The 13,975-nt window shown below is 48.2% G+C and overlaps 7 protein-coding genes across 7 annotated transcripts; 3 read left to right on the plus strand and 4 right to left on the minus strand.

Annotated features, from left to right (window-relative positions):
- Positions 1-259: 259 nt before the first annotated feature.
- N7495_000438 (5-methyltetrahydropteroyltriglutamate--homocysteine S-methyltransferase) lies at positions 260-2,630 on the plus strand (the record flags this gene model as incomplete). Its single annotated transcript, XM_057203108.1, has 2 exons — positions 260-270; positions 341-2,630. The coding sequence occupies 2 exons, from the start codon at positions 260-262 to the stop codon at positions 2,628-2,630; spliced, it is 2,301 nt and encodes a 766-aa protein (XP_057067181.1).
- A 726-nt stretch (positions 2,631-3,356) lies between these two features.
- N7495_000439 (3-oxo-5-alpha-steroid 4-dehydrogenase family protein) lies at positions 3,357-4,471 on the minus strand (the record flags this gene model as incomplete). Its single annotated transcript, XM_057203109.1, has 2 exons — positions 3,357-4,289; positions 4,358-4,471. The coding sequence occupies 2 exons, from the start codon at positions 4,469-4,471 to the stop codon at positions 3,357-3,359; spliced, it is 1,047 nt and encodes a 348-aa protein (XP_057067182.1).
- A 484-nt stretch (positions 4,472-4,955) lies between these two features.
- On the minus strand, positions 4,956-8,408 carry N7495_000440 (ubiquitin-ubiquitin ligase UFD2; the record flags this gene model as incomplete). Its single annotated transcript, XM_057203110.1, has 6 exons — positions 4,956-5,041; positions 5,093-5,242; positions 5,305-7,366; positions 7,421-7,628; positions 7,683-8,311; positions 8,379-8,408. 6 exons carry the CDS (start codon positions 8,406-8,408, stop codon positions 4,956-4,958), a joined length of 3,165 nt encoding a protein of 1,054 aa, XP_057067183.1.
- A 588-nt stretch (positions 8,409-8,996) lies between these two features.
- On the minus strand, positions 8,997-10,180 carry N7495_000441 (J domain-containing protein; the record flags this gene model as incomplete). The annotated part of the gene is made up of 3 exons (XM_057203111.1): positions 8,997-9,538; positions 9,594-9,842; positions 9,901-10,180. 3 exons carry the CDS (start codon positions 10,178-10,180, stop codon positions 8,997-8,999), a joined length of 1,071 nt encoding a protein of 356 aa, XP_057067184.1.
- Positions 10,181-10,620: 440 nt separating this feature from the next.
- On the plus strand, positions 10,621-11,106 carry N7495_000442 (uncharacterized protein; the record flags this gene model as incomplete). Its single annotated transcript, XM_057203112.1, has 2 exons — positions 10,621-10,684; positions 10,781-11,106. The coding sequence occupies 2 exons, from the start codon at positions 10,621-10,623 to the stop codon at positions 11,104-11,106; spliced, it is 390 nt and encodes a 129-aa protein (XP_057067185.1).
- A 278-nt stretch (positions 11,107-11,384) lies between these two features.
- Positions 11,385-12,248, minus strand: N7495_000443 (uncharacterized protein; the record flags this gene model as incomplete). The annotated part of the gene is made up of 1 exon (XM_057203113.1): positions 11,385-12,248. One exon carries the CDS (start codon positions 12,246-12,248, stop codon positions 11,385-11,387), a length of 864 nt encoding a protein of 287 aa, XP_057067186.1.
- Positions 12,249-12,577: 329 nt separating this feature from the next.
- N7495_000444 (uncharacterized protein) lies at positions 12,578-13,079 on the plus strand (the record flags this gene model as incomplete). Its single annotated transcript, XM_057203114.1, has 4 exons — positions 12,578-12,620; positions 12,689-12,723; positions 12,801-12,991; positions 13,043-13,079. The coding sequence occupies 4 exons, from the start codon at positions 12,578-12,580 to the stop codon at positions 13,077-13,079; spliced, it is 306 nt and encodes a 101-aa protein (XP_057067187.1).
- Positions 13,080-13,975: the final 896 nt, after the last annotated feature.

Below are 13,975 nucleotides of genomic sequence, written 5' to 3' on the forward strand. Positions count from 1 at the left end.
CATTACCAAATATACCCATGTTTACCACTCAACTCCCCCAGATTAAGGCTTTGTATCATTTTCCTTACCGGACTTGACGTTTACCCCTCTGATTGCCTGTTGTGGTTAGCCCACCTTGCTCTCCCCTCCATTTTTCTTCTCGTTTCCCTCTTTTCCTTCTTCTTCTTTTCTTTCCTCTCCAAGGCTTCGGGTTTTTCATTCTCATCTTTGCTGAGACCCGTATCAATTTTTTCTTCAATTCTTTCACACATTTGTCAGAATGGTTCAATCGTATGTCTCCCTGCTTTTCCTCCCCCTAGCTCTTTTATCTATTTGACTCATTTGCTAACTAACCCCTTAGATCCGTTCTGGGCTTCCCCCGTATGGGTCGGGTCCGTGACCTGAAGAAGGCTACTGAGGCCTACTGGGGTGGCAAGATCTCTCGTGATGATCTTCTCGCCGAGGGCAAGCGTCTCCGTCTGGAGCACTGGAAGATCCAGAAGGATGCCGGTGTTGATATCATCCCCAGCAACGACTTTGCCTTCTACGATCAGGTTCTTGACCACAACCAACTGTTCGGTGTCATCCCCGAGCGTTACAGCAAGTACAACCTACACGATCTTGACACATACTTCGCTATGGGTCGTGGTCTGCAGAAGGAAGGTGTCGATGTTCCCGCCTTGGAAATGGTCAAGTGGTTTGACTCCAACTACCACTACGTCAAGCCTGCCCTGCAGGAGAACCAGGTCTTCAAGCTCGCTGCTGACCCCAAGCCCGTCCGTGAGTTCCTCGAGGCCAAGGCCGCTGGCATCATCACTCGTCCCGTCATCATTGGTCCTGTCTCCTACTTGCACCTTGCCAAGGCCGACCGTGATGCCAATGTGAACCCTATCACTCAATTGGAGAACCTCCTTCCTCTTTACGTTGACCTCCTGTCCCAGCTCAAGGCTGCTGGCGCTGAGGATGTCCAGATTGACGAGCCTGTCCTCGTCTTTGACCTTCCCGCTGAGGCCAAGGCTGCCTTCAAGCCCGCTTATGCCAAGCTAGCCACTGACAAGGCTCCCCGCCTGACTGTGACCACCTACTTCGGTGACATTGTCCACAACATTGAGGTGCTCTCTGCCCTCCAAGGCGTTCACGCCATTCACATTGACTTGGTCCGTAACCCCGAGCAGCTTGACACCGTCCTCGCCGCTCTGGGCCCCAAGCAGGTTCTCTCCGCTGGTGTCGTTGACGGTCGCAACATCTGGAAGACCAACTTCAAGGCCGCTATCGCCAAGGTCGATGCTGCTATTGCCAAGCTCGGCAAGGACCGTGTTATCGTCGCTACCTCTAGCTCCCTCCTCCACGTCCCTCACACTCTGGCCAGCGAGAAGAACCTCGACCCTGAGATCCGTGACTGGTTCAGCTTCGCTGTTGAGAAGACCGCTGAGGTCGTTGTCATTGCCAAGGCCATCTCAGAGGGTGCCTCGGCCGTCGCCGAGCAGCTCGCTGCCAATGCCAAGTCCGTCGAGTCCCGTGCCACATCCAAGCGCACCAACGACCCTGCTGTCAAGTCTCGTCAGGCTGCCGTCACCAAGGAGATGCACGACCGCAAGTCCCCCTTCGCTACTCGTATTGCCGAGCAGACCAAGACTATCAAGCTCCCTACCTTCCCTACAACTACCATCGGTTCTTTCCCCCAGACCAAGGAGATCCGTATTCAGCGCAACAAGTTCACCAAGGGTGAGATCACTGCTGCAGAGTATGAGAAGTTCATTGAGAAGGAGATCCAGGACGTTGTCAAGATCCAGGAGGAGCTTGACCTCGATGTCTTCGTCCACGGTGAGCCTGAGCGTAACGACATGGTTCAGTACTTTGGAGAGCGCTTGACCGGTTACACTTTCACCACAATGGCCTGGGTTCAGTCCTACGGATCCCGCTGCGTCCGTCCCCCAATCATTGTTGGTGACATCTCGCGTCCTGCTCCCATGACCGTCAAGGAGTCCAAGTACGCTGTCTCCATCTCCAAGAAGCCCATGAAGGGTATGCTCACTGGTCCTATTACCTGCCTGCGGTGGTCTTTCCCCCGTGACGACGTCCACCAGTCCGTCCAGGCTCAGCAGCTCGCTCTCGCTCTGCGCGACGAGGTTGTTGATCTGGAGACTGCCGGTGTCGCCATGATCCAGGTCGATGAGCCCGCTCTCCGTGAGGGTCTTCCCCTCCGTGCTGGCACTGAGCGTGAGAAGTACCTCAAGTGGGCTGTTGACGCTTTCCGTCTCTCCACTGCCGGTGTCACCGATGCTACTCAGATCCACTCCCACTTCTGCTACTCTGAGTTCCAGGACTTCTTCCACGCCATTGCTGCTCTGGATGCTGATGTTCTGTCCATCGAGAACAGCAAGTCTGACGCCAAGCTCCTCAAGGTCTTCATCGATGAGGATTACCCCCGCCACATCGGTCCCGGTGTCTACGACATCCACTCTCCCCGTATCCCCAGCGAGGAGGAGATCAAGGAACGTATCGCTCAGATGCTTGAGTTCCTCAAGCCTGATCAGCTCTGGGTCAACCCCGACTGCGGTCTCAAGACCCGTGGATGGCCCGAGACCAAGGCGGCTCTCACCAACATGGTTAACGCCGCCAAGTACTTCCGCCAGAAGTACGCTCAGTAATTTTAACAACTCTGAGCATTTTCATTTGTTTTTTTTTTGTTTGATTTCTTCTCTTAATGTGTTAATGTGAGGTGGCATTCTCAACCCGCCACCTCCAGCACGGGAAGTTATTTGTTTTATGATATGAGATTATGACGATGATACCAAAAGTTCAACATACGGGTTTCAGCGGGTTTTGTGTGGATTAGAGGGCACCAAAAGCGGGTTTACGGAGTTTCAACATTTAACGATTTCAACATGGGTGCCGCCATTTAAAGGTGCCGATTATTTCAACATTTTCCTTTTCCCGTCCTCGCGGGGCTTTACAGCCTTGCGATGGACCTGGAGATTGAGGACAGTCATACCTATTTAGGCAGACTTGTCAATTTTAGAAGCAGTTATCAATGTATTTAACTGTTCTATCAATACTACTTTCTGTTCTTTGTACATCGTAGATCGAGTAGATGTGTATCATTGGAGGCTAAGAAAGTACCCCGTAGACTTAGGTTCGGGTCGATAAGATTCCAAGAATACTAAGCTAGGAGCTTGGACCCCCTAAGCCCTTCAAAATCTGGGGGAAGAAAAATAATAATAGATCAAAGCTTCAACTTCAAAATTTGAGCTCAGGAAATAGAAAAATACCCAATACGATCCACCAGGCTCTTAATTTCATCTATTATACCTAGGTACCTGTCTTTCAAAGGATCAACGAGAAACTGGAAGGCTTGGAAATCAAATCAAATCAAATCACATCCAAGAACACCACGGCACGACAGCACCCCTACCAGCCACAGCCTCTTCCCCAAACTTCTCAACATACCACCGTCGTCCCCAGCGGGCACGGGGCAGCATATTAGCAATAGCATTAATCAAGAACAGCACCGCAGGTAAAGGTAACGGAATAGCCAAGAAGTCAGCCGCCCACACAAAGGGAACAACCCAAGGCGCAGGCCGAAGCGGAGGAGTCACAGCTGCATATTGGACGAATCCACCCAGCGGAAAGACAGATATACCCACTAGCATGAATCCAGACCACTCTATCCACTCGAAGACGTAGTGCGGGTACAAGATTGAGCTGAAGACACCTTTGACAGGCGGGATGGCGTAGACTTTGTGGAATTCGATAGACGACTCCGCCGAGTCTGATTTCTTGGCTTGCTTCTCTGCCTCTTGTCTTCGTAGGTGGAAGAATGAATTTTCTGAGTAGATGTTTCCTGCCATTCCGATGGTGAACAGGGCCGCTCCTATTACCGGGAGGGCTAGGAGTAGTCTACTGCTCGTTGAGGAATAGAGAGCGCCAGAGCCGTCTGTTTGGAAGCCTGGGATGGCGACTGGTAAGCCACGCAGCCAGCCAGAGAGACACGAGGAATTGATCCAGTTGAATGCCATTGCGCTGAGCATGATGAATACGTGGATGGGAGACATGCTTGGAGCAGAGAAGAATGGCGAGATAATAGCGCGGTTGAGGTAGTGGAAGCAGTAGAGGGATGCTACCAATTGCTTTGAGACTCCGAGTTCACTGAAAGACGGTGAGCTTAGGGAGAGATTGTAGATCAGGTTGATTGGGCCTATAATCTCCATTATACACCAGGCTATGCGTCCTGGTAGATTGAAGATGGAGCTTTGGAGAGAGGTTTTCCCTGCTGGATGCCATGATATGATCCATTGAAGGAGGGTGAACTGGTATGTGGGTTATTTTTTTTCTCGGTTTTTGATAATAGGAAGCTTGGATGTATCTGGTCACTTACCAATGGGAAATATTGGAAGATGTTTAGGAGAGTTGTGTAGCTAGCTGGGCAAGGGGGGTAGAAATCTATGAGGGGCGGTATCTCATTCCATATTGTGGAACAAGTAGCTCCCATAGTTGAATCTCGGTAAAAACTAGTTCTAATTTGAGAGGGTATGAAGGAAAGAAGAGAAGATTGTACTGTATGTCTTGGTTACCTTGTACTTCAGTGTTAAAGAGGAATGGTGTCCGCGACAGACACGTGACCGCGGCGATATAAAATGATGCACCAAGCAAGAAACTTGAGGACATGAAGGTCAGCTCTGAGAAGAGCATATTAATGATCTTTCCGCTAGAGGACTACTCATGTGACGGTTACGAAGATGCGAAAGCGGCCTGGGCTGATAACTGTTGATTATTTTCAAGGATTATTATCTAAATCCGAGACGAACTAGCTACTCTATTGGCCAAAAAGAAAAGAGAAAAAAAAATACATGATGCATCTCGACAGACACTCTGACTGTGGCATAAGTACAGAATGAGAGGCCTAACGAATGAAAATATGATCTGCAAACCTCCCGAGGTTATTCGGTCGTAGATCTGTCAGTTATGAGGAATAGTTAAGTCGAAGAAGTATTCACAGTATTCGCCTTGCTGGCTCTTTTCTCGGCCTTGAATGCTTCGATCTTGGCCTTCAATGAGGTATCTAAAAAATAATCAGTGCATGTTGCTCGTCCTATCAGTTGGGTAAACCTACCAGGGATGACATCTTCGATTTTGAGAGGTTCACGATTAAAAGGATCGTGAGGGTCACTCAACAAGTGCGAGCGAATGGTTGACCGGTCAATTGAGACACCAGACTTGGGCAAGATGACAGGATCTTCCATGATACTGCACATCAAGGGATCTACGAGATCGTTAGTGGTGAAACCAAAATTCACGCTCGGACAACAATCAAATTAAACATACCGAGAAGCTCGTCGGGGATTTCTCCCAAATCAACTTCTTCCTGGTCGTCGATAGCCTTGGCCTCTTCGATTTGCTTACGCATTTGACTCCAAAGTTGAAGGGCCTCAGGGGATTTGAGACTCCACTTCTGTACAATCTCTGCCGCCTTCTGAAATGTCTCCGGCTTGTAAGAGCGGCCATCGCGAGCGACAGCCACAATGAAACTCTTCTTTCTCATCAGATTGAGATAGACATCCATTAAATCACTGAGCAGGAGCTTCGGGTGAAAGCCATATTCGTGCCCATTACCGACGCGCAGATCGGAGCTCTTGGGGCCCACCATCGTATCGAGATTAAAATCCAGCATATCAGCCAAACGCTGGACAATCTCCGGCATGGTAAATGAGTCAGCTAGAGCTTCTGTAAAAAGCTTCAGCATAGCCACCGTCTCATTTGTGAGTTGCATGTAGGATTTGGCATTGCGCTGGGCGGCTACCAAATGCTCTTCTTGCTGCTGTCGCGCAGTAGCGTCCATCGATATGCCTTCCCGATCCAACTTTTGCTCAATGGTTTTGATTATTTTGAAGGCACCGAAAGCCTCGTCAAGCACGTAAGTGACATCGTTGAGCAAAAGGTTAACGAACTGGACAAAGAAATCCAGGTGGTGTCGAGCTTGGTTTGACAGAAGCTCGCGATAGAGAGGGATTGGCCAAATACATTTGATGATCTGGAAAATCTCGTATCGGATGGTGAACTTGTCAAAAAACTGAGAATGAGTGCCGGTATGCTCGGCCTCGCTGTAAAACTTCATTACAGCGTGCAAAAGGTACTTGTTGGCGAACGGCAGCGTACTGAGCACACCCGACAGGGCACCTGGTTGATTGGGGCCCCTGATACTGCCTCGGAACATGGTCGATACAAGACCTGCCTTTAGATACGGATTTTTGACCCAGTCAGAGCTTTCCAGGAAGGTAATAGAGAGCGTGACAAGCTCATCGCCCTGAAACCCGGGGATTGTAGTTGGGAACGACGAAATGACGAATTTGTAGTTGTCCACAACATCTTCAAGGAAGTACTCAGGGAGGCACTGAAATACCTCTGGCTGTTTCTGAGGGAGAGGCAACGTGAATCCTTCCTGTGGGTAATTCACACCCGAGGCGAGTCGCAACACCCAGACAATGAGGAAACGCTCGAAATTGAGTGACCGGGCCTGGAAATGTTCATCCACGAGAAAACATTCCAAGCCAGACTTCGTTACAAGTCCCATATCGTGTCTCCACTTGTAGCGACGATACGTCTCCTCAAATGCTTGGAGCCGCCTCGGGTCGTCGCTCCAGCGAGGCCTCTCGAGGTCAAGCCTAGCGATATGAGCCCCTATCTGATGTATGTCTTTTTCAAGTTGCTCCAATTTCGACATCAAAGATCCACTTCCATAGTGGTGAGCGGCGGCGGTAAGGAAAAAGAGCTCAGTGTTAAAGGAGGACTTGCCATCAACCTGTTTCGAAAAGAAAGCGTTTGATGCCTCGAGATCCGCATTGATTTTTGTCTCGTCGCGCATATTCACTCGCGAGTTGCGACGAAGGTAGCCAGGATCGATTGTGTCGACCTTGGAAAAAGCAGCATCTATGAAGGGTTCACAAAGTCGATCGAGACATGATGTCAGGCTCAACATGAACCCATCAGACGATACTTTCACTTGGTCAAACTGCATAGCGCGGCGCTTGTGATTTATGTTGACGGCTTTCGCAAACCAGTCGAGAACTCGGTCGCGAGCCTTCGTGGAGGCACGAAGCAAATGGTTAATGATGTCAAAAATTTGTTCGTTGAACCGATTCTGCGACATACGCATACCAGTATATGTCTGTTCGAGGTATGCTGGATTACGAGAACTCGCGTGGCCGAAACTCTGATTCACGACATGGTCATGCAGAGGCGACAAGGCAAAAAAAGTTCCTAGAAGGGTTAGCCTCTCAAATTCAATCGCATCTGTTTCATATAGAGACGCAGAACTCGCGTTGAGGAAAAGGCTAGCTTCTGTGATTGCGTTCGCAATGGAGGGGTATCGCACAAGACGTTGCATTGTCTACAGATCTCATTAGCACCCGGGTTGAACACTCCATAGAAAAATGATACCAACCTCAATATGAATTGCGACATGGGGCGCACCGGGAATTTGGTGACGAAGGTTGATGCTCAGCGTTTGAACTGCCTCAATGAAGACTTCCTTAAGACCATCATATTCGTCAAATTTTCCCGCAATCTCAGATAAAAGTTCGTTGTCTATTCCGTCGTCATGATTATTCCGCAACAACATATCAGCGAACGAAGACTTCTGTGCACCATCCCTAAACAAACACATTAGCAAAATCCGCTACTATGCCGACTGAAGTGGAACTTACGGGAACATCTCGGGCATGGTAAGACCAAAGATGAAGTAACTCACGCACAGACGCCGTGCTTCACACATGACATCGTAGTGGGGATCGTGCTCCCGGGCTCTTCGGTGATACTTGTGAACTTTTGAAATACGCTTCCAGCATTGTATCAAGTACCGGAGGAAGCATTCCGATGCAGACGCAGCCTCAACAATGGCATGATCAAAGATGGGAATTCCAATGAGATGCTCTCGACTGTTTAGTTGCAATTCTCTGCGTAACTTGGGCAGATAAATCCGAGAACGATCATCGTCGTTTTCTTCCAATGTGATCCCGAAGGTATCGCACAAGAACTGGTTTTCCCATCTTTCAATTTCGGAGGGAGACTTAGGAGTGAAGTGTGACATTCCTGGATGAGAAGTGGTTGTTTTCCAGTTGGAATCATTTGCTGGCTTTTCTGAAATTGCTGCCTTTGTTGCCTTGTGTTGTGCATTTGTAACCTTGCGTGACTTCCTCGGTTCTTCAGGTGGCCCTGGTGGTTGTTGTCGTGGCTGAGGTGGGCCTGAGGACCCCGAGAAGGAATCAGAGGGACCGTCAAATGATGCAGGTTTAGGGGTTGGGTTTGAAAGCTTCGCCAAACGCTTTTGGCGAATCTAAGCAAGCGAGGTGTTGGATTAGAAAAATGATGTCGCTTCAGTGGGAACGAGAGGGGAAACATACCTTTTCCGCGTCAGACATGGGGTTAGACATGGCGCCTGACGATGCCAGACGTGGTCGGAATTAGAAGTGAGACCCAGCTGAGGGGATTTGGAAATGACAGTAACAGAAAGGGCGCTGAAGTGGAGTGGGGGGATAACAAAAGATATCCCAAAAGCGGGGGGTTTTTTCAATCAAAAGGTTCAGATGATGAAAGTTAGGGATGGAAGGTGAGGGGGAAGTAGGAGGACAGATGGGAAGGAAAATTGAAAAAGAGATGAAAAGGAGATGAGAATAATCGAGGGAAAGTCCAAGTGAGTTGGAGATTGATATCGTCATTCAAAGTGAGTGTTTTCCGACGTTGGAGAACAACCTTGACTAAGCACATACAATACTTTATTTACAACTGATTTCTGTAATTTATCTATTCAGTTCGAATGCGATTATTATCTAACTCATGACTGGAATTTATTATTTTTGATTACACAAGTCAATCAATGGAAGTATTTCAGAAAAAGTCATATACACATAGTCCAAGCTGAAAAAAACACCAGCACATATCACTCTCCATGCACTGAGAAAATCTCGATGATTAGACATGGAAAGAATGAATCCACCAACACAATTACACGGTCATTTAACTTAGTATCTCCCCTTGAGTTGGTTTAGCCGATTGCAGCTGTTTAATTCCATTGCTCGCGCCTCCCTCATCTTCTCTACATCCGGGAAGAACCAGCCCTGGGCATCTTGGATCTTTCGGTCCCGTGTATGTATCTCATGATCGCAGGCAAATTTCAGCGAGTTCACATACTCCACTTCGACACGCTGATCCAGTTGCCGAACTTTCCGAGGACTATGATCCTCCATTTCGGTTGGATTCACGAAATAATTGACATTAAGCCTTGATGTTGTGCGACTCTGGGTGTACGGGTCAACGTTATTGAATCGAAAAGTTGGGCCGCTGGGTGTAGATGAGCCTGAAAAGAGTGATGAGAGGAGGGGGAGGATGAAGAGAACCAAGAGAGGTAGTAATTGACGGATCAGAGTCCATGCATCGGGAGGAGTTCCAGCCGAAGGGTTGGCATCGCCCGCGGCATTACGAGGTCGTCGTCGCGGTGTGGCCCCTCCGAACTGATGCACGCGAATACCTGGACCTCCCATGTTGAACGCAAATTGTTGACCACCTGTGGGAGAATGATTAGTGAAAAGCGCGAGATAACGTATTTAGGTTCGGTGTACCAAATGTGTTGAAACCACCACCTCCTCCACCAAAGGCACCAGTGAAAAATCGGCTGAATAACTCTTCTGGTGATATCTCTTCGGCGAAGCCTCCACCACCGCCACCTCCAAAGCCACCTCCAAATGGAGATGCACCAGCACTTGCCGGTCCTGGTCTACCACTGGATCTGTCATCAGGGTCCGCTCCAAATCTGTCGAAATGAGCCTTCTTATCGGCGTCCATAAGAACTTCGGCGGCATGTGAAAGTCCTGTAAATGGATGGGTGAGTAGACAAACTTAGTAGTATGGGATTGCAAGGTCACTCACTCTTAAAGGCCTCGGCTGCACGATCATGAACGTTTTTGTCCGGATGGACCAACAAACTTCTTTTCATGTACTCCTTTCTGACAACACTTTTTGTGACTTCTGATTTTGAGTACTTCGTCAGATCAACTCCGAGAATCACGTAGAAATCAGACCCGCAGCCAAGGATGCGCAATACTTCTTTCTTCTGTTCGGGGGTGACTTTGCGATCTTGGGTGCCGTTATCGCGCGACTTTGCGCTTCCATTATTGGCATCTGAGCCGGATGCTTTGGCCGACGACATAGTGATCCAGAATTAAAGATACCGATCTTACAGGTGGGTTGAGTCCTGGATTGGGTAGATGTAGGTAGGCGAGATGGTGGCGTGAGCGACGAAAGGGGTGCGCGATTCCCCCGGGAAACTGATAGGCACGTCGAGTGTAGAGGTACACGCGACACACCAAGAAACAGGCGGGGGGATGAAATCGAACGTGCGTGGAGAGTGGTAAATTGGGGGAGGAGAAAAGACACCTTTGCCAAGACAACGCCAATTGCGCTTTGGGCTTATCAATTTTGGTATCGACATCACAGACTGCGGCGAATCTTCCCCACTCTACAATTCAATACATATTCCTTCATCGCCCAAACTGCTATTAATAGAGTATTGGCTGAAAGCAACTGTTAGCCAAAACTACTTTTACAGAAGATCTTTAATTGAAGTTATCCAATTGAAGTTCATTCACCATGACGGAGTCGGCAATCGAAGAAACTAAGCAAACGCTAGTGCAGCGCTTTCGAACTTGGGGTGGTACGTTATCGGCTTCCTTTCTTCCAATCCCCGTTTCAAATGCTCTGGTTAAGCTCAAAGTGGGAAGCAATGCATACTAAATTGTTTTTTTGATAGAAAACTCATTTCCGCCGACCCTCCTCGCTGCCCTCATCACCGCGCAACATGCGCGTCCCTTCCAATTCTTCCCCATGCTCTTTCCACCCGTCTTGCTCTTCACGAGTTATGCGAACCTCCAGGGCTTCAAGACAGACACTGCTGGAATCAGCGCTGCGTGGTCAGGACTGTACTTGCTCCTGGCTAGCCGGCGGCGCCAGCCATTGATGAAGAAATTCGGAGCTCGCGGAATTGTCCGGGGCGGCACTATGGCCCTCTGTTTGGTGAACATGATCGGGGGTGGACTGGCTTACACTCTTGGAAAGAGAGAGGAGGAGGAAGAATGAAGCTCTGAGCTGCCAGTGGATCAATTCCGGGGCTGAGGCGCGGAGTGTACGATATATTAAAAAAGGTTACAAAGGTTATATGGTGGAGATTCGGCGTTGGTACAGCTCTCATGCTGCTGATATTTATGTATCATGTTTTACAAGTCAGGTACCAAAAGTTCAAGGTTCAAAGGTTTAACTTATGGCGTTTTCAGTCAATTTGATTGTCGCCAAAGGAGATATCAAAGCTCTGGAACTAAAAGGGTAATATGATTATATAGTCAATGTATATGAATCAGCTATGGGCTGTCCTTTGCAGAGTATGGTTGTTTGGATAATACAAATTGCCGCACATTGTCTGGGACCAGCCAATCCAGGTCCTGGATCGCAGACTGTGAAGCTTCACGCGCTCGAGTAGAGCTCACGGAGGGTGAACCAGGCGATCTACCAGGAGTAAGTTGAATTTTCTGAGCCCATTCTCGTCGACCACCCTCGCTCTCGCGATCACCTCGAGCTATAGAAGTAAGGAACTCCTCCTGCTCTTTCTGATCACCCCACTCATTACTCGGCCGCATCGTCACCCGCAACCGATGCTGTGAGAAGAGCAGACTTAAGGGGTGCAGATTATGATCTGGTGGGTAATATTTGGCATTAAAGATGCGGATCAAAGTATCATAGCCTGTAAGATGAACCTGCTCGAGAGGGGTTGGGTAGCAGCCCGAATTCTCGATTGCAACAGCTTTATCAACGAAGTATGGCTTTTTAGTCACCCCGATGTCAATTGGAGGTATTTGATCCAACGAAAAGGTAGAAGAGGGTTGTGTGAATGTGGAAGCTAGATGAGACCGGAGGTCTTGGGCAAACATTTCCATCATGGCGAGCCTGTCTTCAAATGGAGCAGGCTTGGGAGCTTTATCTGCATTCTGTGTGGACAACAGAAGAAGGAGACGAGAGCTTGGCTCAAGTCGTTCCAGAAGAGCCGAGCTAGCGATGCGGAGATGTGCGAGAGTTGGCGGGTTGAAGGATGAGTCCAGCACGTATAAAATGCATGGTTTTGCCGCGCCACCAGCTGCCACTGTAGTGAGAATATCAAAGTCTTTGGACGAAGAAACAAATCGTTTCAGCAGAGAGGCATAGCGAGTACGGAGACCGTGAGACGCCATGATCTAAACAAAACATCGGAGGTTGTCGCGATGTTCCTCGGGATGTAAGACGATAAGATAGACCCACACTTATCATTCGATCTACTTTACTACTTTCTACTCTTACAATGTACATCGGTTGAAACTGGTAACAAATATTGGCCAGCGTTATGCAAGAATCATCCAATTGAACTTGTACACGCATTAAAAGCCATGTGACCTCGGAATTGATGTATACAAGGAACTATGTACCTTACGCTGTAATCCTATTTGATTGCCTCCGCCCAACGAACAGCCCCTCTGGCTGCCCAACTTTCCTACATACACCTGCAGATTCAGGACATCCAAATATGGGGCACGCGGCAGCGGGCTACCAGAAGCCGATTATTGCAAGTATGCTCCAAATCAATTGAAGAGATGGGTCTAATATCATTATTAGAGGTCTTATGGTGATAACGAAGGTTATTACTATATTCGGCGAAGGAGAAAGCCCGGAGTACGTGATGCCTCCAAGGATCCATTTCATGCATTATACGAGGCCTACAGTTAACAGGTACCTTCAACGTTATTTAGTCCGAGTCAGATAAGAACAGCGACAGCGATAGCGTAAAGGCAGAAAAGGAAAAAGAAAAGGCCGAACTGCAAGGCTACTGGGTCTACGATAAAGGCAATAACGGACGCATTGTTCATTATCGCAAGAAGGCGCCAAACATCACCGCAGGCAAGGTCAAGCTCAATGGCTGTCCTCCTATATTCGAAATGGGGTATGTTCAGTCTCTGTCCGCATAGACTGCCATGCTGATGTTGATTTACAGGATGGGAATCATGTTAAAGCGATTCCTCGGGTTGTGACTTTATATTCTCATTATGATTGATGACTGCGATATCAGGCTATAGCCTGAACTGAGACTATTGTTATTTCTTGATTTAAGCGGGCATTGGGAAGCTTCCAGTATTTAAAGTGGAAGGATGAAAGGACCAGGGCTTTAACGACAGTATTTCGGGATTGAGTGTCACATACAGAGTACAGTCTATCCATAATTGTTTCTAGGATCATCCATTCAAATCGATGTACGAGTATGTTGGAGGATCATTGTAGGAGTGAGTTGGGTTCCTGCCTTTGGCCCGATATCTGGATCAATTACCCCCGGGAGAGCGGAAGAATAATAATGCTTGTCGATCAGCCTATCAATATGCCTCATTATCGTCAATACCCAAGACGACATATTGAGATTGGACGGCGAATAGCAATATTGAATATCCCATAACATGAACAGATTAGGTATTCTAGTTGGAATTTCATATCAGCAACATTGCCTCATGACGATATAGAATTTAGGCGTATTTTAAGGAGCCGGAAGTTTGAAGTATTCCAAGGTTAGTTTCAGTATCAAACACAGATGTGTCGAGAGGTCGTAGGTCCATGGATCTGAGGTCGGTACCTGAAAGTGGATAAATCAACCATGGAGTTCAGAGTAACGACAGGGTTTTTTTATTTCTTTTTTTTTGACAGTTGTTGCTTGCAAATTACGACGGTCCAGCTCGGATACGGTATCTGGGGAGATTGGGGTAAATAGATCCTTTTCCCTGAAGCCTGGAGCTATAGGGTTGGTAGACCACGTCTTTTCCGTGCGATGTGGAACTTTGAGAGGGTTCATTACCATGGTTATGTAAATAAGAATTGTTGAAATTGATTTAGCTGAACATGTTCCCGTGGCTGGGGCAGCATGTTTCAGAAGTGGAAAGTA

Source organism: Penicillium taxi (assembly GCF_028828555.1).
Source record: "Penicillium taxi strain IBT 34144 chromosome Unknown utg000001l_segment0_segment0, whole genome shotgun sequence".
In the NCBI taxonomy this organism is placed as follows: domain Eukaryota; kingdom Fungi; phylum Ascomycota; class Eurotiomycetes; order Eurotiales; family Aspergillaceae; genus Penicillium; species Penicillium taxi.